Consider the following 22,312-nt stretch of genomic DNA (forward strand, 5'->3'; position numbering starts at 1 on the left):
TATACTGGGTGATGTAAAAGGCATTTATCTGTCCGGGCGCTGAGTATAGGAGCTGGGACATTATGTTTTAGTTGTTTATGTTATTGGTGAGGTTGCACCTGGAATGCTGTGGGCATCTAGCTATAGGAGAGATATGGTTAAACTGGAAAGGGCGCAGAAAATATTTATGAGGATGTTGCCAGGACTGACTTCTTACCCCATCCTGTCCAGTCCTGAAGGAGAGTCTCAGCCTGAAGCGTCAACTATTTATTTATTTCCATTGATGCTGCCTATATCCACACAATATACTGCAGCAACTCCTGATGGCCTTTTTTACAGTGGCATCTGTTGGTTGCTATCACTTGGAAGGACAAAGGCTACAGGCACAAAGAAACACCACAATCTGCCATTGTTCCTCTGTAATGTACCACCATGGCTTGGAAATACTTAACAATTTGATCAAAATCATGGACCACTCTACTTAACAGCATCGAGAAGTGCTTTGATCAGGTGGAGGGCTGAGAAGGTTGAAACAGTACCTTTTCATGGCCATTCTGGGTTGGGCATTAAGTACTAAACTTGTCAGAAATAATCACTTATTTTTTTTCTTTTTACAGCTTATTGATTTTCTTTTTCAAGATTATAATTTTTGAAGCAAGTAAGTGAAGTATGTACCATCAGTTTCCTCTAATGCTCTATGATTCGGTTTTGAAAATGGTACTACACATTATAGGGCAGACAAATATTGATTTTGTAGTTACACTTTACAATAAGGAGCAGAATGTTTCAAATATACCTTCAGCCAATTAACACCCATAACTGTCATCAAATGCAATTCCAGTTTTATTTTATAACCAATTATAATGCTAATTCAAACAAAATTAATTTGGGAATTAACTTCATAAGTGTGGTTAAGGAATGAACATAAAAATAATTTCTTTCTACAATTATCAGCTGCCAATTTTCTCTTGTTGGGTATTAGTATTGACAGAACAGTGACATGGTCAATCACAGCTCACCTCTTTGCATCTAAAATCAATTGGATGGCAGCCTTTGCAGAAGATAATTAATTAGATCTTTTTAGCTAAATAATTGGAGATTTTATCTCTATCTATTATTCAAATGACATGTTTCTGTAATGAACATGCATTTGAACAAATGAAGGTCACAACAAAACAAAGTCCCTCCCCCCATCTAAATGGATTTAATTTTTGTTAAGATTCGTAAATTGAAAGGTGAGTGTTAATTCACAGTTATATTGCTGAAAATTCCAGAGCTGGTCTCCCTGTCACAGCTAGGAGTGATATGTCAATCTATTGTTTTACCTACTCAGAGTATTGAGCTAACTATACTTTGAGAATAAGATATTAAAGTGTTGATTTAGAGTTGGTGCTAAATGCAAATGTGATCTTGTGGAGTGGAGGAGGATATTCTGATTGAAGACTGAATGGTAAAGAATATTTGGCCATATTTGCATTTTATTTCCACTCGGAGTAGTATAATTTTACAAAACCAACTCATGCTGAAGTTCAAAAATTATTCTAATAATAACTAAAGATTCTAGATCAATAATGAGGTGTGGAAGTTGGTCAACCCAGTTTGATTCTTGTATTACAGAATATTCAAAATGCCAGAAATTTTATTCTAAATGCAATAGTTTTCAAACTATCTATAAAATAGTAAAAGTGGTTATTTTCAGCAAATGTGATGATGCGTTATCAGAGTGTCCTCCACGGAACTGACCATGCTACCAGAGGTGGTTTTTGTGAGCTAGTGTTTCTAGATAAATTTCAGCAGAAGCGTCAAGCATACTATGAGGACTTTATTCATGCTTCATTGGCTATGGACAGGGAAGCAAGGACCAGAGGGTGATTCCAATGACTTTAGAGACAAGCAAGTTATATTATGTATTCTTGTCACTTCACTTCACAGTGGCTCAATTGTTCCATGTATCTGCTTGGTAATTGCAGTACAGATTGCTTCTGAAGTCTGACCTTTAGAAAAAGTGTAGTAACAAAGTCTTTTTCTTCAAGGACAATGTTGTTGGCATAATCTCTAATGTTAAACTTTGCCACTTCCAAATTTTTGCTGCTTGAAGATGTAGCAGAAAAAAATCACCAATGATATTCAGCTTCAAAATGCAATGCTACCTTCATTATTAACTGCAACCATGGTATGACAGGGACCCACAATCTCCTATCTGCTAACTGAGGCTTCAGAGAGTAATTCAATCAACTCGTGCTGCCTTTTAAGTAGCTTAGAACAATGTTACACTTTGCAAGATTTTTATTTTAAAGTGCTTTTTATGTATGAGAGGACTGCCATTGAAACATATAGCTCAGTGCTTCCTATCCTGCAGTTCTTGTAGAGCACTCAATTTCAAGAAATCTATTAAGCCATTCCAACCTGAAGATTACTGATAAATGCAAGTGCATCTTAAACTTCCCCAGTGGAAGGAGTATCTATAATTCCACCATGTCACTGAATTTCTTTAAAGACCCTAGTTCATTTGGTTGTAAGCCAGCATTCTACTTCTGAGTCAGAAGGTTGGGTGTTTCAATGTCATTTTCGAGAATTGAGTACAAATCTTTCACTAGTGTTCCAGTACACTACCAGATGATTATAAGTACCATTCTTGAAATGAATAGTTAAACAAAGATCCTTTCTAGTCTTTCAAGTGGTGCTTGCCACATTATCTGGAAGTGGTAGTGAGCAGTATTCCCTGCTGCTTTTCACAATATTTATTAACCAAACAACATTCTTACACTGATTATCGGTTTCCTCTGATCTTGCTGTTTGTGCAACTGTTCTTGTGGTCTCCTCTAGATATCTGGCTTCCTTCAGTCCTATGGCATTTGGAAGCTCTATAGAGGACTGGCTGAATGTGAGAAAGATTCTTGGGTTTTCATTCCTATTCTCTATACTCTAGGATAGCAGACTGCTACTTTTTAACTTGTCTAATCAATGGCGTAACAGAGTTAGATTTCATGAGCACATATTTATAAGTTGATTGCAGTCCTGTGTATGATGTAACATGGAATAACATACAGAGAGATGAAGACGGAATGCCGTTGAAGATTTCGACTGGGGCTGCTCCAATGCAGAAGCTTAATGACAGGAAGCCAGACTGAAATTTGTGGGAAAGATGGGCATGGAGCAACAACACATTTGAGCTTCTGGACAAGACAAAGGGGTAGGAGGCGCCTGGTCATTTACATGGTCAGTAGTGTTGAGGATATATTTAAAAGGATGTGGGTAATGCCAGGAGTTTTGAAACAGAAGAGAAGAATGACAAGAGAAGGAGAACCAATTATGGTACCAGCTAGAACAAAAGCAAGGAAAGAAAGCAGAATGCTAAATACATGATCAGTAAGTAAGGGATGGCTCTTACCAACAAGCTAAAGTTAGGAGAAAGCATGGAAGGGGATATGACAACAACAGAAGAGGAACAGAAACAGAGGATCAGTACAGGAGTTGAATGGTGACAAGCTTGGTATAGTAGAGAAGGGGAATAAGGTAGCAGCAATTTATCAATTTATATTAAATAGCTAAATAAAATAAGTAGTTCAAAAAATAGAAATAAAAAAAATAGTGAGGCAGTGCTCATGGGTTCAATATCGATTCAGAAATCAGATGGCAGAGGGGAAGAAGCTGTTACTGAATCGCTGAGTGTGTACCTTCAGGCTTCTGTACTTTGTTCCTAGGATAGGAAACAGGGGCAATGTTTCCAACATGGGAATGAGGGAATGATTGACTAGCTTAGCACCTTTGGAGATGTCCTGTGAAAGAGTCCAAGCGCAGAATAGAAACATAGAAAACCTATAGCACAATACAGGCTCCTCAGCCCAAATAGTTGTGCCGAACATGTCCCTACATTGGAAATTACTAGGCTTACCCATAGCCCTCTATTTTTCTAAGCTCCATGTACCTATCCAAAAGTCTCTTAAAAGACCCTATTGTATCTGCCTCCAACACTGCCGCTGGCAGCCCAGTCCATGCACTCATGACTCTCTGAGTAAAAAACTTACCCCTGACATCTCCTCTGAAACTACTCCCCAGCACCTTAAACCTGTGTCCTCTTGTGGCAACCATTTCAACCCTGGGAAAAGGCCTTTGACTATCCACATAATCAATGTCTCTCATCACCTTGTACACCTCTATCAGGTCACCTCTCATCCTTCATAGCTCCAGGAAAAAAAGGCCGAGTTCACTCAACCTATTCTCATGAGGCATGCTCTCCAATCCAGACAACTTCCTTGTCAATCTCCTCTGCACCCTTTCTATGGTTTCCACATCCTTCCTGTAGTGAGGTGACCAGAACTGAGCACAGTACTCCAAGTGGGGTCTGACCAGGGTCCGGTATAGCTGCAACGTTACCTCTCGGCTCCTAAATTCAATTCCATGATTGATGAAGGCCAATACGTATGCCTTCTTAACCATGGAGACAACCTGCACAGCTGCTTTAAGCGACCTATAGACTTGGACCCCAAAATCCCTCTGATCCTCCACACTGCCAAGAGTCTTACCATTAATACTATATACTGCTTATAATAGCTTGTGATTTGGGGCCATTGCAAGTTGTAGGGAAGATTCTTTCCAGAAGAGTTGCAGAATTTAAGAGGAGTCATTAAGTTGCTAATTTTTATGATCAACCTAAATATAGGTTATTTTTTATTTTACATAAATAGCTTAGTCAGATTTTGCTGAGAGTATCATCTTTGTGTGATCATTACAGTGTGTGGTACTTCATTACACTAATGATAGCAATGTATAATTCAACTCCTAAACAGAACTGTATAAACCAAAAAAAACCTAACAAACAAAAAAAAACATCAAATAAATTGAACTATCTCTGAGCCAAACCTATAATTATGAGAAAAGTACTTTCTTTTACAGTGGCTGCTTTAATAAGGTACAAAAAAAACTGTACTGGAATACAATTTATACATTCTGAGTTATGGTAGAAGATAAAAAGTAAAAAAAAATGGGAAGTGCAATTTTGTAGTAGCTCTGTGGTGATCCTGGTAGAAAATTCCAGCCCAAGGTTGAAATGTCTAATGCCTGGTGGGAGGGGATAATTTCATAGGAGATGTGAGGGGCAAGTTTTTTTTTACACAGAGGAGTGGGTGCCTAGAATGCACAGTCTGGAGTGGTGGTAGAGGCAGATACATTAGTGAATTTTAAGAAATGTTTAGATAGGCACATGATGTGAGGAAAATGGAAGGACATAGACAGAAGAGATTAGTTTTGTTAGCCATTTGATTGCTAAATTTAATTGGTTTGACACAACATTGTGGGATGAAGGGTCTGTTCCTGTGGTCTACTGGTAGAAAATGTAACTGTGGTTTCAAAGTGTCTGCATGTAGACAAGCACAACGTCTTAATTCTAGAGCCAAGTTGTCAAAAATACCGGAAAGCTGTGAATGCATAGAACAGAACAACTTTTAAAATATTGCACTGACCTGAATTGTGAGAAAAAAATCTCAAATCAGATTTAGATGCATTTATTTATCACATATATACCGAAATATACAGTGGAATGTGATGTTTGTGTCAACAACCAACACAACCTAAGGATGTGCTGGGGGCAGCCCACAAGTGTCGCCCCGCATTCCAATGAAAACACAGAACATGCACCATGTTTGCAGTACACACAAGCAACAGCAACAAAACAAGCCCTTTATTCCCCTACTGCCTACTCACCCATATGCACATAGATGATCCTCAAACCTCAGGACAGGCCATCTCTGAGCCTACAGTTTCCATGGGACTTGTTGATTTGCAAATAATCAGCCTTTGACTTCCCAGTGGGCATGTGGGAAGGGCTTCAGCCATTGTGCCTTGACCTCCAATCAATAGGGCTTTGATCTTCATTGTTGATCCCAGGGCTCACCAATGATGACAAGTATGTACCTGAATGAGGACTTTGAACTCCAGGTTTTGAACTCTGGACTTGCCAATGATGGGATCCCGCACATTAATCTTGACCTTACCTACTGATCTACCCAGGGGGTCTCTGGACCTCATGCCTGCTCAGAATTCTGATCCTGAAATCCACTGATTACCCACTGACCTGAGGGAAGAGGGCACCAGCCCTTGTTCCTGCTGGTCGGCTGGCCTGATATCTGACCACAGGTGTCCTTTGTTACCCATCCATGTTGCTGGCAGTCGTACACCGATTGGAGGCCTAGACTCTGATTTGACCTCTCTAATTCCCTCACATACCTGGGTCTGAACCTTCACCTAACCCCTAATTCCTCTCCCTGTCCCAAAAATCATCCCTTTGAACTTAAAGATCAACTAAGGTTTAGCCACCTCAGAGGACCACAACCTTGTTGGGTTTGGAGGCTTGTCTGTCTCAAAGACCCAGACAATTATGGTGGCTAGAGTCGGGGCTTTATGCTTTGGCTCTTGGTAAGATCACCCATGCCAAACAGGTCCGAGGGTAGACAACAAACTAAGATTGGTTCTCCAGATTTGTGGGTTTAGCTCAGGACTAACAACCCTGATTGGTAAAACAAAATTGTTATGGAAACAGCAATGAAGCATTCTTCTGCGTCCAAGTGTGGCAGTATTCCTGAGTCTCTCCCAGGATGTGCTTGAAGTGAAAACCGAGAGGAAGCCACTGGCACAATGGAGGAAGCCCTAAACACTGCTAGAGATGGAGGACCTTCAATGTTGCGTTAAACAGCAGCAGCATAACAGTCAGTAATGGAGAAGAAGAAGATGTTTGAGCCATGACCTTGAAGGAGACTGCAGCTCAGCACCACCTTGACTGGGAGATACATTTTCTATAATAATGCATGCTATGGATATCATCCTTGGGACAATATTGTATCACATTTTCGGTCTTCGCATTTAATTATTGTATTCAATCACTTAGAAAATATATATTTCTGTAAATCATTATATCATTTAAATGAATTGTTCATCCCTGAAATGTGTGCAGTAAGGCAGACCTAAACAAGACAACTTCATCTAATACTCATCTGCAGTTCTTTGGTGCTTTTACTAGATTCCCATTAATATTATTCACAGCACAAACACTTTTCATTGTATGATGAGTGTATTCAAAGGTTCATTTAATATCAGACAACGTATGCAGTAATCCAACCCAAAATTCGTACTGTTCACGGACATCCACAAAACAAGAACCACATTGAATGATTGACAGAAACATCAACGCCTTGAAATCCCCCTCCCTGTCATTTTGCATGAGCAGTGGCAAATGCATTGACCCTCCCATTCATGCTGGCAGAAGCACTGGCCACCCCCACCTCCCCACCATGCAAGCAACAGCAGAGACTCCTCTCAAAGAGTCTTTGATCCAGAGACCATCAAAACTACAGTCCACAAAACATCATGTCTCTTGTCTATTAACTCAGCTTAATGGCTCCAAAAGACAATGACATCGTCCATTGGTTACTGGACGTATCCCATGGCTTTGAGATTTTCATTTGTTGCTCAGAAATTTTTAGAAACCCTTTTGCCAAAATGACTTTCAATTTTTTGATGGAAATAAATATTTAACGGTGGAATATTGATATTCTTACATAAATCTGTTTTAAATAAAATACAACTGAACTCCATAGAAAATAAGTAAGTCTAAAGGAGACTTATCATAATGAAGACAAGGATCAGAAATTATATGAAAGAAAAATGTATAAAACCTCTAAATGCATACAGTATATCATAGAAATAAGGAATCCATTATAATTCATAGGAGCACAACTTTAGAAGCTTTGCTGAGAGAATATGAATCAGAATTATCTTCAAATTAGAAACTTTCATTTCTTTATTAATATAACCAGATTTCAATGTCAATGTCATCTTCAACAAAAGGCTTTTGCTTCAAAATTCAATTCATTAAATTACTAAAATACCAAGCTGGTGAAAGAGTTATGGTATGATCAACTGAAGATGTTAATAAAGCTCTACAGTTAGCTGCATTCAAATGCAAAATAAATTCAGTTCCATCAGAGAAAAGGCTCTTGCCAATATTTGTGAGGAGCCTTTTAATGCTCCTTTTAACAGAGATTACTCTACTTAATTGAAATATTTTGTACATAGGATTGTAGAAATGTTTAACTCTAGATGTTTGCATCTTGGAGCTTAACTCAACTTCAATGGGATATTAACATTTGAGTCATTCAGATCCTCATAGATGTTTTTTGACTTTCTGCACTGATGTACAGGAAGTTCATGCTGTGGCCTTCCTATGTACCTAAAGTCACCGAGAGGCCAAAGCCAGTGAATTGTGGTTGCTAAGCATTGTCCTGTCTGTGTGTGGGAGAGGGGAGTGGGGATAGAAAATAGAAAAGCCACCTATCAGGTCAAGCCTAGAGAACTTCAGTGATTTAGACATTTATTTTGTGCGCACGACCAAACTAATAATTTCAACATATTTTTGTGGTCTTCCATGATCTGCTTTTGGTTAAGCACTGTAAAACTAAACTGCACAATGCCTGTCAGAAGTGAAGGGAGCAATGCCTGAAAACGTACACTAGTATCTAATAAGTAAGAGAGATTAGCATATTTAAACCAGCTCCCACCAGAGTTGCTCACCCACTTACAAGTCTGGGATAAAAAAAAAACGACATCAAGTGGGCTTTGCGTATCAGGAGAACAGTGTGCCTCCTGGTGAATTTTACTGTCCTTCATCCTTATTCTCAGTGGGAATCTGTGATGCAGTGCTTGAAAACCACTCCTTCTTTTAACCAGGCACTTTCTACCTTCCAAAAAAAACTGTGATTTTAATCAACTATGGTATAGTTAATACTTCTTATCACAAAACATGTTCTTAGCCTTTGTCCAGAGCTTGCTTACCATTGCACCATCTCTTCCATCCTTTGAAAAAGCATCAATAGTAAAACTACTACTTGGTCATGAAGAAACAAACACATTCTAAAAAGGAAAGCCTAGTATAACATCATGGCAAATTAGGTAATTTATATAGTCATAATAATAATGAATTATACTTGCCATTCACTTGCAGGATATGAGTCTGGTACAGTTTTTCATAACCATCTGCATGGCAGCTATAATTTCCCATGTGAGTTGTGGTTACCTTGGTTATATACAGTGAGCCATCATCTCCAAAATCCTAAGGGATAAAGTTTTAGTGAAAATTGATTTAAGATAAACCTTGTATTTTGACCCTCGAAAATAAATCACATATTTGTTAAAACTAAATAAATCCCATAAAAATCTTTTGTCATTTAATGTAATGATACTTATAATCATTGCATAAGTTTATTGTCAAAGATGCAAATCAATGTTAAGCAACAAACTGCAGAATATTATTTTCTTAAACAATAAAATAGCTAAAGCACAATACAAAGGTTTTAAAAAGGGTCAACAATGCCTTGTATTAATAACTGTCATATATGTGGCTGCTATGAGATGAGTGATAATTTCTATTTCAATTTTAAAGGCCAAGTAGGAGCTGTGAATATTTAATTCTCAGCATGATGAATATATATCACCAGAAGAGATATGCAGAACTGTAAATGTTTGACAGTAAATCATTCATATGAAGAATATTTTTAATGCAATTTTATTTTTTTTCACTATTTTCAGATTATGCTTGCCCATTGCTTATATCAATAAAAATAATGAACTATTGGTGACCAACTTTCAAATCACTTGTAGGTGATGTGATCCAGGGGAGAACCTATCTCAATATCTACAGTAATTTCCTTTTACAATTCACTTAAATTCATCTCATTTAGCGAGATTAATTGTGATTAATAAGCTTTTATCGCCATCTCTCAGCCAGCACAACCACAGTTGCTCATGTCCATTATTCTCCACCCTGTCACTGATACCCCTTATGTTCTCCTTTCCCTCTATCTGCATGGCAAAGTCTCTTTGATTTCTGATTTGTCATAGTTCTACTGACTCAAGGTGTTAACCTCCACAGATTTCCTTCTTCTGATTAACGTTTCCAGCATTTTTCCTTTAGCTTTAACAAACTCAATTTTATTAAGCAGGCATTCTAAAGGAAAACCATAGTTCTCATGCATATATTCTGGCATATTTACAAACTGTTTATAATCTTGTGAGTGTTGTAAAGTATACTATGAAGTTCTACCAGTTTATTTTCATAAAACTGAAGTAATAACAGATGGTGTTAAAATGAGATGGGGTTGGGATCCATACAAAAGCTTTATTATTCTGAGCATGAATTCAGAGAGAATGGAGAAACCATTTTCCTACAGAGTATTAAACCATGGACGAAATTGACTTATGAGGAGTTGAACGTAGACTGAGATAATGGTGAGAATAAACTACAGGAGCAGAGAGGAATTTATAATGATATGGTGTTGTGTCATGCTCTGTGATGTTCCAGGACCGTTCCTAATAAGCCTGGACAGCACTCTACAATTATACTTCTTTCTCTGCCACTTGGGTGACTTTACTCAAAAACAACATTTTGATCTTTCCAAATGTCAGCTGCTGTGTTTAGAAATCTCAGCTTGTCAAAAAAGAAAGGCCCCTATCCACCACACCCTAAGTACTTTGATCAGATATAGCTTCTGCTGAGAGCTCTTCTCCTCACCACAAACCACCTCTTCCAGCCTTACTCTATGCATCCTCCACGTACTCTCTTAAGCATGCTACACTGTATTGTTTTGTAGAGAAACTTTTAATTCAGCAGAATTTCCTTCAGCATCATCCATATTAGTTCCTGTTGTCAAGTTAAGTCAAGTCAAGTTTATTGTCATTTAACTATATATGTTGTTTATCACCAAATGAGACAATGATTCCCTGGATCATGGTGTAAAGCACAGTAGTGCACATAACACACAATAACTTAGGAAAGTAAAAATTAGACTACCACCACTTTAAAGCTGATTAACCAAGGCTATCTTTTAATACTCTGAAGTTACTCTCATTCTTGCTGGAGTGTACTTCTGTTTATTAAAGGTAAATAAACAATTGAGCATAGATACCCTTTTGTTTATGTTCAAATTATCCTCCTGTTGATCCAATCAGGACTTTCTCTGTGATTAGCGGGCAGACAGGGCCTTCTCTGTAATTGGCAGACAGGCTTTTTTATCAGCGATCCAGACCATGCCAATGGAAACTGGTGAATCTAAAGTACTGAAGGGGAATCTAACATGGCTGCCACCTGGTCAATTCAAGCTTACTCTTGCATGCCTGGGCTCAAATGCATCCATGCAAGGCTTACTACTGATTGCCTGAACTCAGCTGCAGATAATTTAATCTTGGTTCTATCTTGTCTGAGCTCAGACCCATATTATTCCAGGCTTAGATTTAAGAGTCTGGCTTAGACCTAGTATGTTTCAAATTTAATTTTTAGTGTCTGGACTGAGATCTACTCCATTCTGGCTGGCACAAACCTGGTCTATCTTGGGCCTAGCCTGATTATCCTGTGCTCAGATCCTGTGCTTATTTGCCAGAGTTCTGGGCTCACAGGACCGTCAAGGGCTTAGTTGTGAGTGTTGGAGTTCAGGCCAAGGCTACTAGTCCCCAGTATTACATATTACATATTCAGCTCCAGTCTACTCTGGACTTAAACCCAAGGCTCCATTGTTGAGTGTGTACAACATTTAGAATAAGATTCTTCAAAGGGCTTGCTCCTTCTAGTAGTTGAGGAGATGAATATGAACGATACCATGCTAGAAACTGAAGTGAAGGAAAATGGTCAGGCCAATTCTCCTCATTAAAACAAGACTGAAATAAAACAAAATTAACAGATCATTCAATTGATGGAGTTTATGGGATCTTGCCGTATACATCAACTGTTTTTTGTTACCACCTGAAGTTCAAAGTTATTCATCATACAGCATGGTTTACTGAGGGTTGCTGAAAGATATAAATACAAGTTTCTTATTGTTAAAGATAACACTTGATGAATAGATCTTAGTACAATTATTTTAGAAAGGGCAACCCTGTCTTTGCAGGGAGCACAGCGTACTCTTTATTAAAGGACCTCACTAATCATCTGCGTCCAGCTTCAACTTCCAAACTGGTGCTTGGGATCAGACTGATAAACACAGCATGCTCAAAATGGCAAGCTTTGTCCAGCAAAACCTGTGCCACAGCAGTATTTTCCAGAGCTTTACTTCTGTGTTAAGATGCCAAAACAATACTTCAACTATCGATTGAAAAATTTTCTGGCAGTGAATGTGACAATAGTGACTGTTTTGGCTTTTTTGGATGCTGGCTCTGAAGTATATAACCATATAACCATATAACAATCACAGCACAGAAACAGGCCATCTTGGCCCTCCTAGTCCATGCTGAACCCTTAATCTCACCTAGTCCCACCTACCCGCACTCAGCCCATAACTCTCCATTCCTTTCCTGTCCATATACCTATCCAACTTTACCTTAAATGACACAACTGAACTGGCCTCTACTACTTCTACAGGAAGCTCATTCCACACAGCTATCACTCTTTGAGTAAAGAAATACCCCCTCGTGTTTCCCTTAAACTTCTGCCCCCTAACTCTCAAATCATGTCCTCTCGTTTGAATCTCCCCTACTCTCAATGGAAACAGCCTGTTCACGTCAACTCTATCTATCCCTCTCAAAATTTTAAATACCTCGATCAAATCCCCCCTCAACCTTCTACGCTCCAATGAATAGAGACCTAAGTTGTTCAACCTTTCTCTGTAACTTAATTGCTGAAACCCAGGCAACATCCTAGTAAATCGTCTCTGCACTCTCTCTAATTTATTGATATCTTTCCTATAATTCGGTGACCAGAACTGCACACAATATTCCAAATTTGGCCTTACCAATGCCTTGTAAAACTTTAGCATTACATCCCAACTTCTGTACTCAATGCTTTGATTTATAAAGGCCAGCGTTCCAAAAGCCCTCTTCACCACCCTATCTACATGAGACTCCACTTTCAGGGAACTATGCACAGTTATTCCAAGATCTCTCTGTTCCTCTGCATTCCTCAATGCCCTACCATTTACTCTGTATGTTCTATTTGGATTATTCCTGCCAAAATGTAGAACCTCACACTTCTCAGCATTAAACTCCATCTGCCAACGTTCAGCCCATTCTTCTAACCGGCATAAATCTCCCTGCAAGCTTTGAAAATCCACCTCATTATCCACAACACCTCCTACCTTAGTATCATCGGCAAGTGAATGTTTATTTGTCTAAGACGTCTTGCAGCTACATATAATTCGCAAATTTTTTATAAAACATGATCAACATGCTGATAAATATTACATTTAAGTTTTTGACTAAAGCACAGAAAGGAACATGTTTGATGTCCGTTTGCCTATATTCGAGGGAGATCAGAAGGATGAGGGGGCCTCTCAGTGGAATACTGGATACGGAAAAGCCTGGATACAGTGGACATGCAGAGGTTATTTTCAATAGTAGTAGAGTCTAGGATCTCATGGCACGGCCACAGAATAAAGAGATGTCTCTTTAAAACTGTTGTGAGGAAGAATTTCCTCAGCCAGAGGGTAGTGAATGTGTGGAATCTGTTGCCACAGAGGGTGGTGCAGCCATCATTGGGTGTATTTAAGGCAGAAGTTGATAGGTTCTTGATTGGCAATCGGGTTAAGTGTTATGGGGAGAAGTGTAACGGGCTCAATGGGGTTGAAAAAAAAACATCAGCCATGATTGAAGAGTGGAGCAGACTCAGTGGGCGGAATGGCCTAATTCTACTCCTATATCTTATGGAAAATTAGGTGCAAAGAAACAGAACAGGATTTCAGTGGAAGCTGTCAGTTTATGCTGCTTTCACAGTTCCAGCAACCTGTGGCAGGGTCATACCTGACTCATTAGGTGTCTGGAATTCGCACATTCTCCTGTGATTGCATGCATTTCCCTGGGAGTCAAATTTCCCCTCACATCCCAAAGAGGTACTTGTTCACAGTATAATTGGTTGCTGTACATTGGCCCTTGTGTGGCAAGAGAATCAGCAGGGAATTAAAGGGCATGAGTGACAGAATGGCTTCCAGTAAAACAATTGGTGACCAGGAATGCTGTGATTACTCTGATGGTCCAGTTGGTCCCCTTGTGTGTTGTAAAGAAATATGAAAAAACAGTTTGATTCTGTAACTGATGCTATGGGTCTTCATTAATATCATTCACTGAGATGATGTTTAATACTGAAGTGGCAAGACAAAATTTCAGCACAGTAGTTATTTTTATGCCAAAAGGGAATTCTATTCTTTACAAGACCTGAGTTAAACTCCATTTGGAGTACTGTGTTCAGTTCTGGTCACATCACTACAGGAAGGTTGTGAGTGCTATAGAGAGAGTGCAGAGGACACTTATAAGGATGTTGCCTGGATTGGGGAGCATGCCTGATGAGAATAGATTAAGTGAACGTGGCCTTTTCTCCTCTGAGTGACAGAGGATGAGAGGTGATCTGATAGAGGTGTATAAGATGATGAGAGGCATTGATTGTGTGGATAGCCAGAGGCTTTTTCCCAGGGCTGAAATGTCTACGATGTGGGATATATTTTAAGATGCTTGGAAGTAGGTACAGAGGGGATGTTGGGGTAAGTTTCTCATACAGAGAGTATTGGGTGCGTGGAATGCACTGCCAGCGAAGGTGGTAGAGTCAGATACAATAGGGTCTTTAAGAGACTATAAGATAGGTACATGGAGCTTAGAAAAATAGAAGGTTATGTGGTAGGAAAATTCTAGGCAGTTTCTAGAGTAGTTTACATGGTTGGCACAACATTGTGGGCGAAGAGCCTGTAATGTGCTGTAGATTTCTATGTTTCTAAATATTTTGCAATAGACATGCAACTGTTTCCCATCAGAAGTGAAAGGTTTGTTAGTTCAGTGGCGAGGCATTGTATCGAGGTATGGGGTTGAAGGTAATACATTACGAGGCGATGCTTCAATGAATATGACTGGACATGTACTTGCAATAGGCACAGATTCAATATCCTAGTAAGGAGGGTGAATGACTGGGTAAGGAAGTGTGTTGGGGTGTTATGTTGATAGTAGGGCCCTGGAACATTACCTATGTCTCAAACTGCTTGCTTCACACTTCACCGCCTCTTTCTGTGAAGTTCTCAAACAAACGACTGCCCCAAGAAAATTGGTTTGTCCTGTACAGCATGTAAGAAGAGCCTAAAGAAAAGTCTAATAACAGATGAGATGTTCACTGATTTCTTTTAGCAGTAGCTCTGAGGATTGAGTCAACAGAAGACTGAAAATGCTTGGCCCTAACTTTGATCTCAGGGTTTGGTGCAAAGTTTGGCCAAGGTTCAGGATGGAGAGTAGTGTTCCTGAACTGTGCCACCATCCAGGGGCAGGACAATGAATGTCTCTTGTATCTAATACTGAAGGGAGAAATAGGAAGAAAAGTATTCCATGGCATGTGAGCATTTTAAAAATGTTTTTAAGTATAGATAATTTTCTTAAGAAATTATTAAGATATTTTGACAACAGCAAAATGCATCTTGCCTTTTTTTCTCTCCTTTGATTGAATTATCTACACCAATGAACAAAGAGGCAAACTGAGTTGTTCATTGCACATATTAGACACCAGTTCTGTGCCTCGTTCTGCAATGCCATTGCCCTCCTTTTCTCACCACTTTCATTTGTACTTCCACCCTTCCCATCAGCCTTTCCTTGGATTCTTCCAGATAGAAAGAATGATCCTTTTGCCTCAGCGCTCAAAATTAATACAATCAATACACACATATCTCTGAGTTATTGAAGCATCCCTTTTCCACCATTGCAAGGCTGATTGTTCCATGGCAGACTGATGTAACAAAATTGACAGACCTTTGGAGTTCAGTGTGATGCATCCTGCTACACCTTCAATGCTCTGTGAGACTCATAAAAAGCACAAATTCTCCAGAGCAACAGCAAACTGCTCAGAAGGGAAATGAAAAATTGTAATTGCTGCTGTGATTTTTTTTTGTCTTGCTGTGCAAATCACCAACCTTTTCTGGATACAATTGCATAAAACTGACTCTGTATACAGTATGTTGATAGGAATGTATTATCCTTTCTTGCATGAATGTTATGTTTATAAGTAATTGGAAAGATGCCAAATGCCAGCCGTGCCTCCATACATATTTTATGTATTCATTTATCTATATAATATCTGTGGATTTGTATTATCACCACAAATCTCCTGACTGCAGTTGTTGGATTCCAATCAAAATTATGACTTTAAAGCATTTGAGTCGGGTATGTTTAAATCTTGGTAAGCTTTGAATTCTCTGTGTGTGACTAAATGTAGTAAACCTAGTCTTGCTGAGTAACAGCTGATGCTCACATTGTATACGAATCCACTTGTATATGATTCACTGTATACGAGTCCACTTACCAATTCTAAACCAGCTAGCCATCAAGTTCCCATTCAACTGAATGAGATTTCAAGACTGGGAGGGAAAAAAGAAGTCATTTGTTTTTCATTTATTTTATTTGAATGTTTTAATTTTAAATTTGCAGATTTTATAATGTTTTAAATAATTAATAATTTTATGTTTTCCTACTGATAAATTGCAGCAAACATTTATCAGATTGATTCTTAAGATCACAGGCCTGTCATATGAGGAAAGATTAAGCAGGTTAGGCCTCCAGTTGAGAGTTTAGAAGAATGAGTGCTACTCTCATTGAAATGTGCAAAATACTTAGAGAGCTTGAGAGAGGGTAGGTATGAGAGGATGAAGAGACTCTGACTGAAGAGTCTAAAATTAGGGCTTAAAGGTAGGTAATTTAACGAGGGGCAATCTCTTAACTCAAAGGGTGATGAATCTTTTAAATCTGCTGCCCGAGAGAGCCATGGAGGCTCAGCCACTGATTACATTCAAAACTGATTCTGAGAGATTTCTGAGTAACAAAAGAATCAAGTGATTTTGGACAGGAAAATAGCTACCAAGGTGGAATGTCACCACCATTTTAATGATTGTCAGAATAGAATTCAGGGGCAAAATGACCTATTCCTACTCTAAATTCTTATGTTCCTACTTGCGCTTGCTACAATAGTTTGAACATAGCCCTCAAAATTAAAGATTTAAAGGCAAAGATAGAAAACCTCCCAAGCTTTGACAGAGGCAAAGCTCTGCAGTACCTTGTCCTCTGGCAGGGTGCTCTCGTGTGTTGTCCCAGCAGCACACCACCTGACTCCTAATTATGCCTGCAGACTCATCATCCATTTCCTTGATGGAAAGAATAAGTTTGATCACCCCTCGTATCCGAACAACTTGCAGCCAGAAAGCTCTCACGAAGAACAATGTAATTTATGGCAAATGTCATCCAAGCAATGGACATGTATAACTTTCTGAACTTCAAAATACTGCAATGGGATCTTAGATATTGAGTCTCGCGTTTCTGTGGACCTCTGTCTGTTAATTCTTGTTTTATCTAAAGGCATTAAGCCCTTGTGCCTTCTGTTGAATTTGTCAAGTTTATTTTGACTGGCAAGCGTTTTCTGTGTACTGTGATTATTTAAAGGGACTCCTGATTAGCGCTCCTCGCAGGGTCATTGTGTTTCCGGAATGATTTGTCTCGCAGTGTCGCTCGGTCGAGCCACCAATCTGTTTGAACTGATATGAATGAACTCTTGTTTCTGTCTCCACATGGGAATCTGTTTTATCACCCACACCTGGGTTCAGTCATCTGTCAGCACACATCAAAACACACATCACCTCAGACAGGTTCATAGTCCTGGCTTAATACCTCATTCTAAAGGTGTTATCGCCTCCCGATTGCAGTATTCATTACCACAGAAAGCAGAAGTTTTTGATCCATTTCACTTCTGCTCATGGAGTAATTTAAATAATTACTAAGACTGATATGTGAATTCAGAAGAATCAATTCAAAATTAAAGAGAATATTAATTTTACTCTGACATAATTTTAAAGGTTTATTCATTTTATCTTAAACAACTGAAAAAAGATTTAAGCCTATGAAAACACTGAAAAATCTTGAGGCTTTCATTAATAAAATATGCTCATCATTATTGAGAAGTCTACTTAAATACTGACACTGTGCAGCTCAGATCTTTGTGCTCAGCTGAAGTATATTACTGTGACTTATTTGTTAATGTGATGTCATTGCAGATGTTTCTAAAAGCTAAGTGCTAAGGCTAGTGCTGTTTGATGCCACAAGCTCTTGTATCCCTATAGCCATGATAATCTCTTTCCCATGCTGTTTGCCACAGTCTGTATCCACTTTGTTTCTGAAGAAGGTATTCTTTCACCTGGTGTGGTTCAATCAAGATGAGTACCCAGATTATAGTAGTTGAAAGCAGCAGGGCAGAACTTGATCACCCTCACCATATTTCTTCGGCTTTAGAAGCATGAGAGGCTTTTTTCCGAGCACAGCACTAGGACACTTTTCATCTCACTGCATCCATCATGAGGCTGCTTGAAAGAATAATCCAATAATCCTCTGATCCTGCCTCTTAACCCAGCAATTATTTCTGGAAAACATTTTGTAATTCACTTTTGAAAACCATCACTGACATTTCAGTGAGTGTATTCTAAATCATAATTACTTGGGTAAAATTGTCCATTTTTTTCCACATTAAATTTATTTGTCAATTATTTTAAATATAAGACCATTAGACATAGAAGCAGAATTTGGCCATTTGGCCCATCGATTCTGCTCCACCATTCAATCATGTCTGATTTATTATCCCTCTCAATCCCATTCTCCTGTCTTCTCCCCATAGTCGTTGATGCTCTGACTAATCAAGAATCTATCAAATTCCACTTTAACTATATCCAATGACTTGCTCCACAACAGGCTGTGGCAATGAGTTCCACAGGTTATATACCCTTTGGTTAAAGAAATTCCACCTCATATCTATTCCAAATGCGTGTCCTATTCTGAAGCTGTGTCCTTTGGTCCTAAACTTATTCATTTATTTCTTCTACCAAAGTTCATAACCATGCACTTCCCTTCACTATATTCCAGCTGCCATTTGTTTGCCCATCCTCACAATCTGTCTAAGTCCTTTTACAGACACCCTGCTTCCTCAGCACTATCTGCCAATCCACCTATCTTCATATCATCCACAAACCTAGCCACAAAGCCATCAATTCTGTCACCCAAGTCATTGATATATATATATAGTGAAAAGTAGTGTTCCCAACACTGATATTTGTGGATCACCACTGGTCACTGGCAGCCAACCAGAAGAGGCCTCCTTTTTCCCAATCTTTGCCTCCTGCCAAACAACCAATGCTCTATCCATGCTAGTATCTTTCCTGTAACACCATGGGCACTCGTCTTGCTAAGTGCCTCATGTGTGTGGCACGTTGACAAAGGTTTTCTGAAAATCCAAGTAAACAACAGTCAGTGACTCTCCGTTTTCTATCCTGTCTGTTACTTCCGCAAAGAATTTCTACACACACTATATGTCCTGGTGGTAGAAGTGAATTTTCTCTGTCAACTCCAACCAAATCCTGCCACAATCCTGAACTCAGTAAAATTTAATTTTATCCTTCCTTGCTCTAAAGAAAGTAACTCCATTTCTCCAGTTCCTCCATGTAATGAAAGCCCCTCAGATGGTAGCATCGTTCCACATCTCCTCTGTAGTATTCAGGGTTTTTACATCCTTCTGAAGGGGTTATACATATATATGAAAACATCCTTGCTTCTGTGCTGAAAAGGTTCAATATTAATTCATCTACTCTCCCTACAAGTAGGCAGACATCATTACAACAAGTTAAATCTTGTGATAAAAAACTATTGTGACTGCACCTCTGAAAAAGTTTCTGTAATCAGGAAGTTTGGAGTGCAGGTGTTCTGAGAAGAGGGGCATTTTATAGAAGATTAAATATATTTCCCACATTCAATTGCTGACCTGTTTAAAGGTCAATGCATCTCAGTGTGTCCCATATTGGCCTGTAAAAAGAGCAGTGCCTTCCCAATACCCCAAAGAAGCCCAACCAGTGGTGACCCTCTCTACCTTCTGCTGGGATCATCACCGGGAGCTTTGTCTGTTTATCAGCCCTCAAACCTTTGAGAAACATCAGGAACACCCCATTGTTGAACTCTGCTCAATGGACAGCCAGCTTATAAATCTGGTCATCCTCAAGATTCAAGATGGCTTATTGTCATTCTTCAGTCACAAGAATAAAGAGAACATAATCATTGTTTCTCCTGATCTGATGCAGCATAAAAAACACAGACATAAAGAACACAATAAATATAAATACATAAAATAGCTTATATACATAGACTGACAGTATGTACACAAAGTGACAGGAGCAAGGTACAGAAGTATCTGTATATAAGGTGTAGTAGGGTGGGTTAATGGGTGGAGGTGTTCATCAGCCTGACAGCTTGGGGAAACTGTTCTTGATACTGGGGATCCCGGCATGGATGCTGAATAGCCTCTTCCCTGATGGGAAACCGTCCATGGGCAGAGTGAGTAGGATCCTTCGTGATATTGCTGGCATTTTTCTGACACCTTTCTATGTACACTCTATTTTCTTGGTGGTGGGTAGCCACTACCAAGAAGTTGGTGATGCACTGGGCAGTTTTAACTACCTGCTGCAGAGTCCTCCTGTTTGACACAGTGCAGTTTCTATACCATGTGGGATGCTCTCAGTTGCACATCTATAGAAGCCATAAGTAATGAAGTGCTTATAGCAGGAAGTGCAAGACTATTTCCATAGGTCCAGCTGTCAAATTCAGCAGGCTTGCCAAAAAATTGCTCGGGTACCCTGTAAATATTATGCCTTGCCTGGCTGCCAACAATCCTACATGCTGCAGATGGACAAGGAATATAGGGCCTGCCAGTGATCATCATATAACAAATACATAAATGTACTTTAACAGACAAAAACTTGTTTTGCCCTTCAAATATTTGTGAACATAAGCCAAGGTTTGTGCTGCTGTATCAGGTTAAATTATGTTATCGCTCTCCCGCTTAATTTTCAAGATGCACATCTCTCCATATTAAATTTTATTTGCCACACTTCCTACCAATTTCATCCTTTTGTCATGACTCTCCGGCAATTGGCTTTTTGCTCCTTATAGTCCCATTGCTTGTGCAGTTTTCTTCGCCAAGTTGCATGAAATGTAATGAATATATATTGTCAAATTAACTTCCTCGAAGTTTCAGCTGGAGTGCTGTCATGAACTTTAAGAATCACCTTGCAGAGGGGCTAGGATACAAATTGTTTAACACATTGATCTAATCAGTGTGCCAAAGACATGAATGGCATGTGCAATAATTTTGCGCATTTGATCACTCTCAAGACAGGCTGTTATATATGTGGGCAGGCTGTTATATATGTGGGCAAGCTGATAAAGGTCCATGATATTAGATGGTACTAATGGGAAAATCACATAGGTAGTCATTAGAATACTAACTTCTGAGCATTATTCACCATTTTTGAGATAGATTTCATTACATTTTTTCACACATAACTCTTTATAAAGTGGAATAAAAATTTGCATGATACATTGACAATATTTTCAAATTATTGATCATGAGGTGATGAAATGAAAATCCCTCTCCTAAAGAACTGGTTATCAATGCTGAAGACATAAGTAAACCGACAGCAGCAAATCAGCCAGCTTTGGAGATTATGGGCAGACACACGTCATTGTCAAGTTGCCCAGCAACATGTGGATGAAATTTTTCTGGAGGACTGATGCCTGTGAGTTTGCGAGTCCAGGCCAGGAACTGGATGTCAGAGAACTGATGCCTGTGAGTCTAAGTGTCCAGGGCTAAGCACTGGAGGCCAGAGGCATGGAGGTGCCCAGTGCTGGGGTTGGAGTGTGAGTGTGTGAAGGTGGTAAAGCGGTTTGTTCTGGTTTTGTGTTGTTGGTGTTGCTTGTGTTGTTCTGCTGAACATTGTGGGAATGTTGTGTCGGCACCAGAATGTGTGGTAACACTTGTGGGCTGTCCTCAGTACATTCCGAGGTTGTGTTGGTTGTTAATGCAATTGACACAGTTCACTGTATGTTTCAATGAACATGTGATAAATAAATAAGAATCTGACCCTGAGATAATTATGATTGAAAAAACAGTCTAAATCGCAAACTAAATTCAAAGTTTTATAAGATAAAGAAGCATTTACCTCAACAAAAAACATCACTTACACTGATATCTTCCAGATCCAAGTTATTAAGAACAATATTGTTGCGTTTCCAAATTATTGGTGGCCTGAGGATTCCCTGAATTGAACATGTTAGGACTGCACTCTGCCCCACTGTTGCCGTAGTTACACTCACTTTCTGATCTTCTGCCAGACTCAATTGAACCACCTCTGGAAAAATAATATTTTTTGAGATTAGTTAACATTTCCTGTTGATCTGATTAAAATGTTTGAATATAATAACAAATCAGAAATATTTTTAAAAAGATTCCAAGAAGTCTTCAAAGGACATTTAT

General features: G+C 39.0%; 1 protein-coding gene across 1 annotated transcript in view; it reads right to left on the bottom strand.

The window, feature by feature from the left end:
* fstl5 (follistatin-like 5) overlaps positions 1-22,312 on the bottom strand; it is a 502,898-nt gene that overhangs the window by 145,134 nt on the left and 335,452 nt on the right. The window contains exons 4-5 of the mRNA XM_059964959.1: positions 22,021-22,187; positions 8,962-9,082 (exon numbers count right to left, since the gene is read on the bottom strand). Of these exons, the coding sequence (XP_059820942.1) occupies positions 8,962-9,082; positions 22,021-22,187 (288 nt within the window). The remainder of the gene's footprint in view (positions 1-8,961; positions 9,083-22,020; positions 22,188-22,312) is intronic.

Source organism: Hypanus sabinus, chromosome 3, assembly GCF_030144855.1.
Source record: "Hypanus sabinus isolate sHypSab1 chromosome 3, sHypSab1.hap1, whole genome shotgun sequence".
Classification (NCBI taxonomy): Eukaryota; Metazoa; Chordata; class Chondrichthyes; order Myliobatiformes; family Dasyatidae; genus Hypanus; species Hypanus sabinus.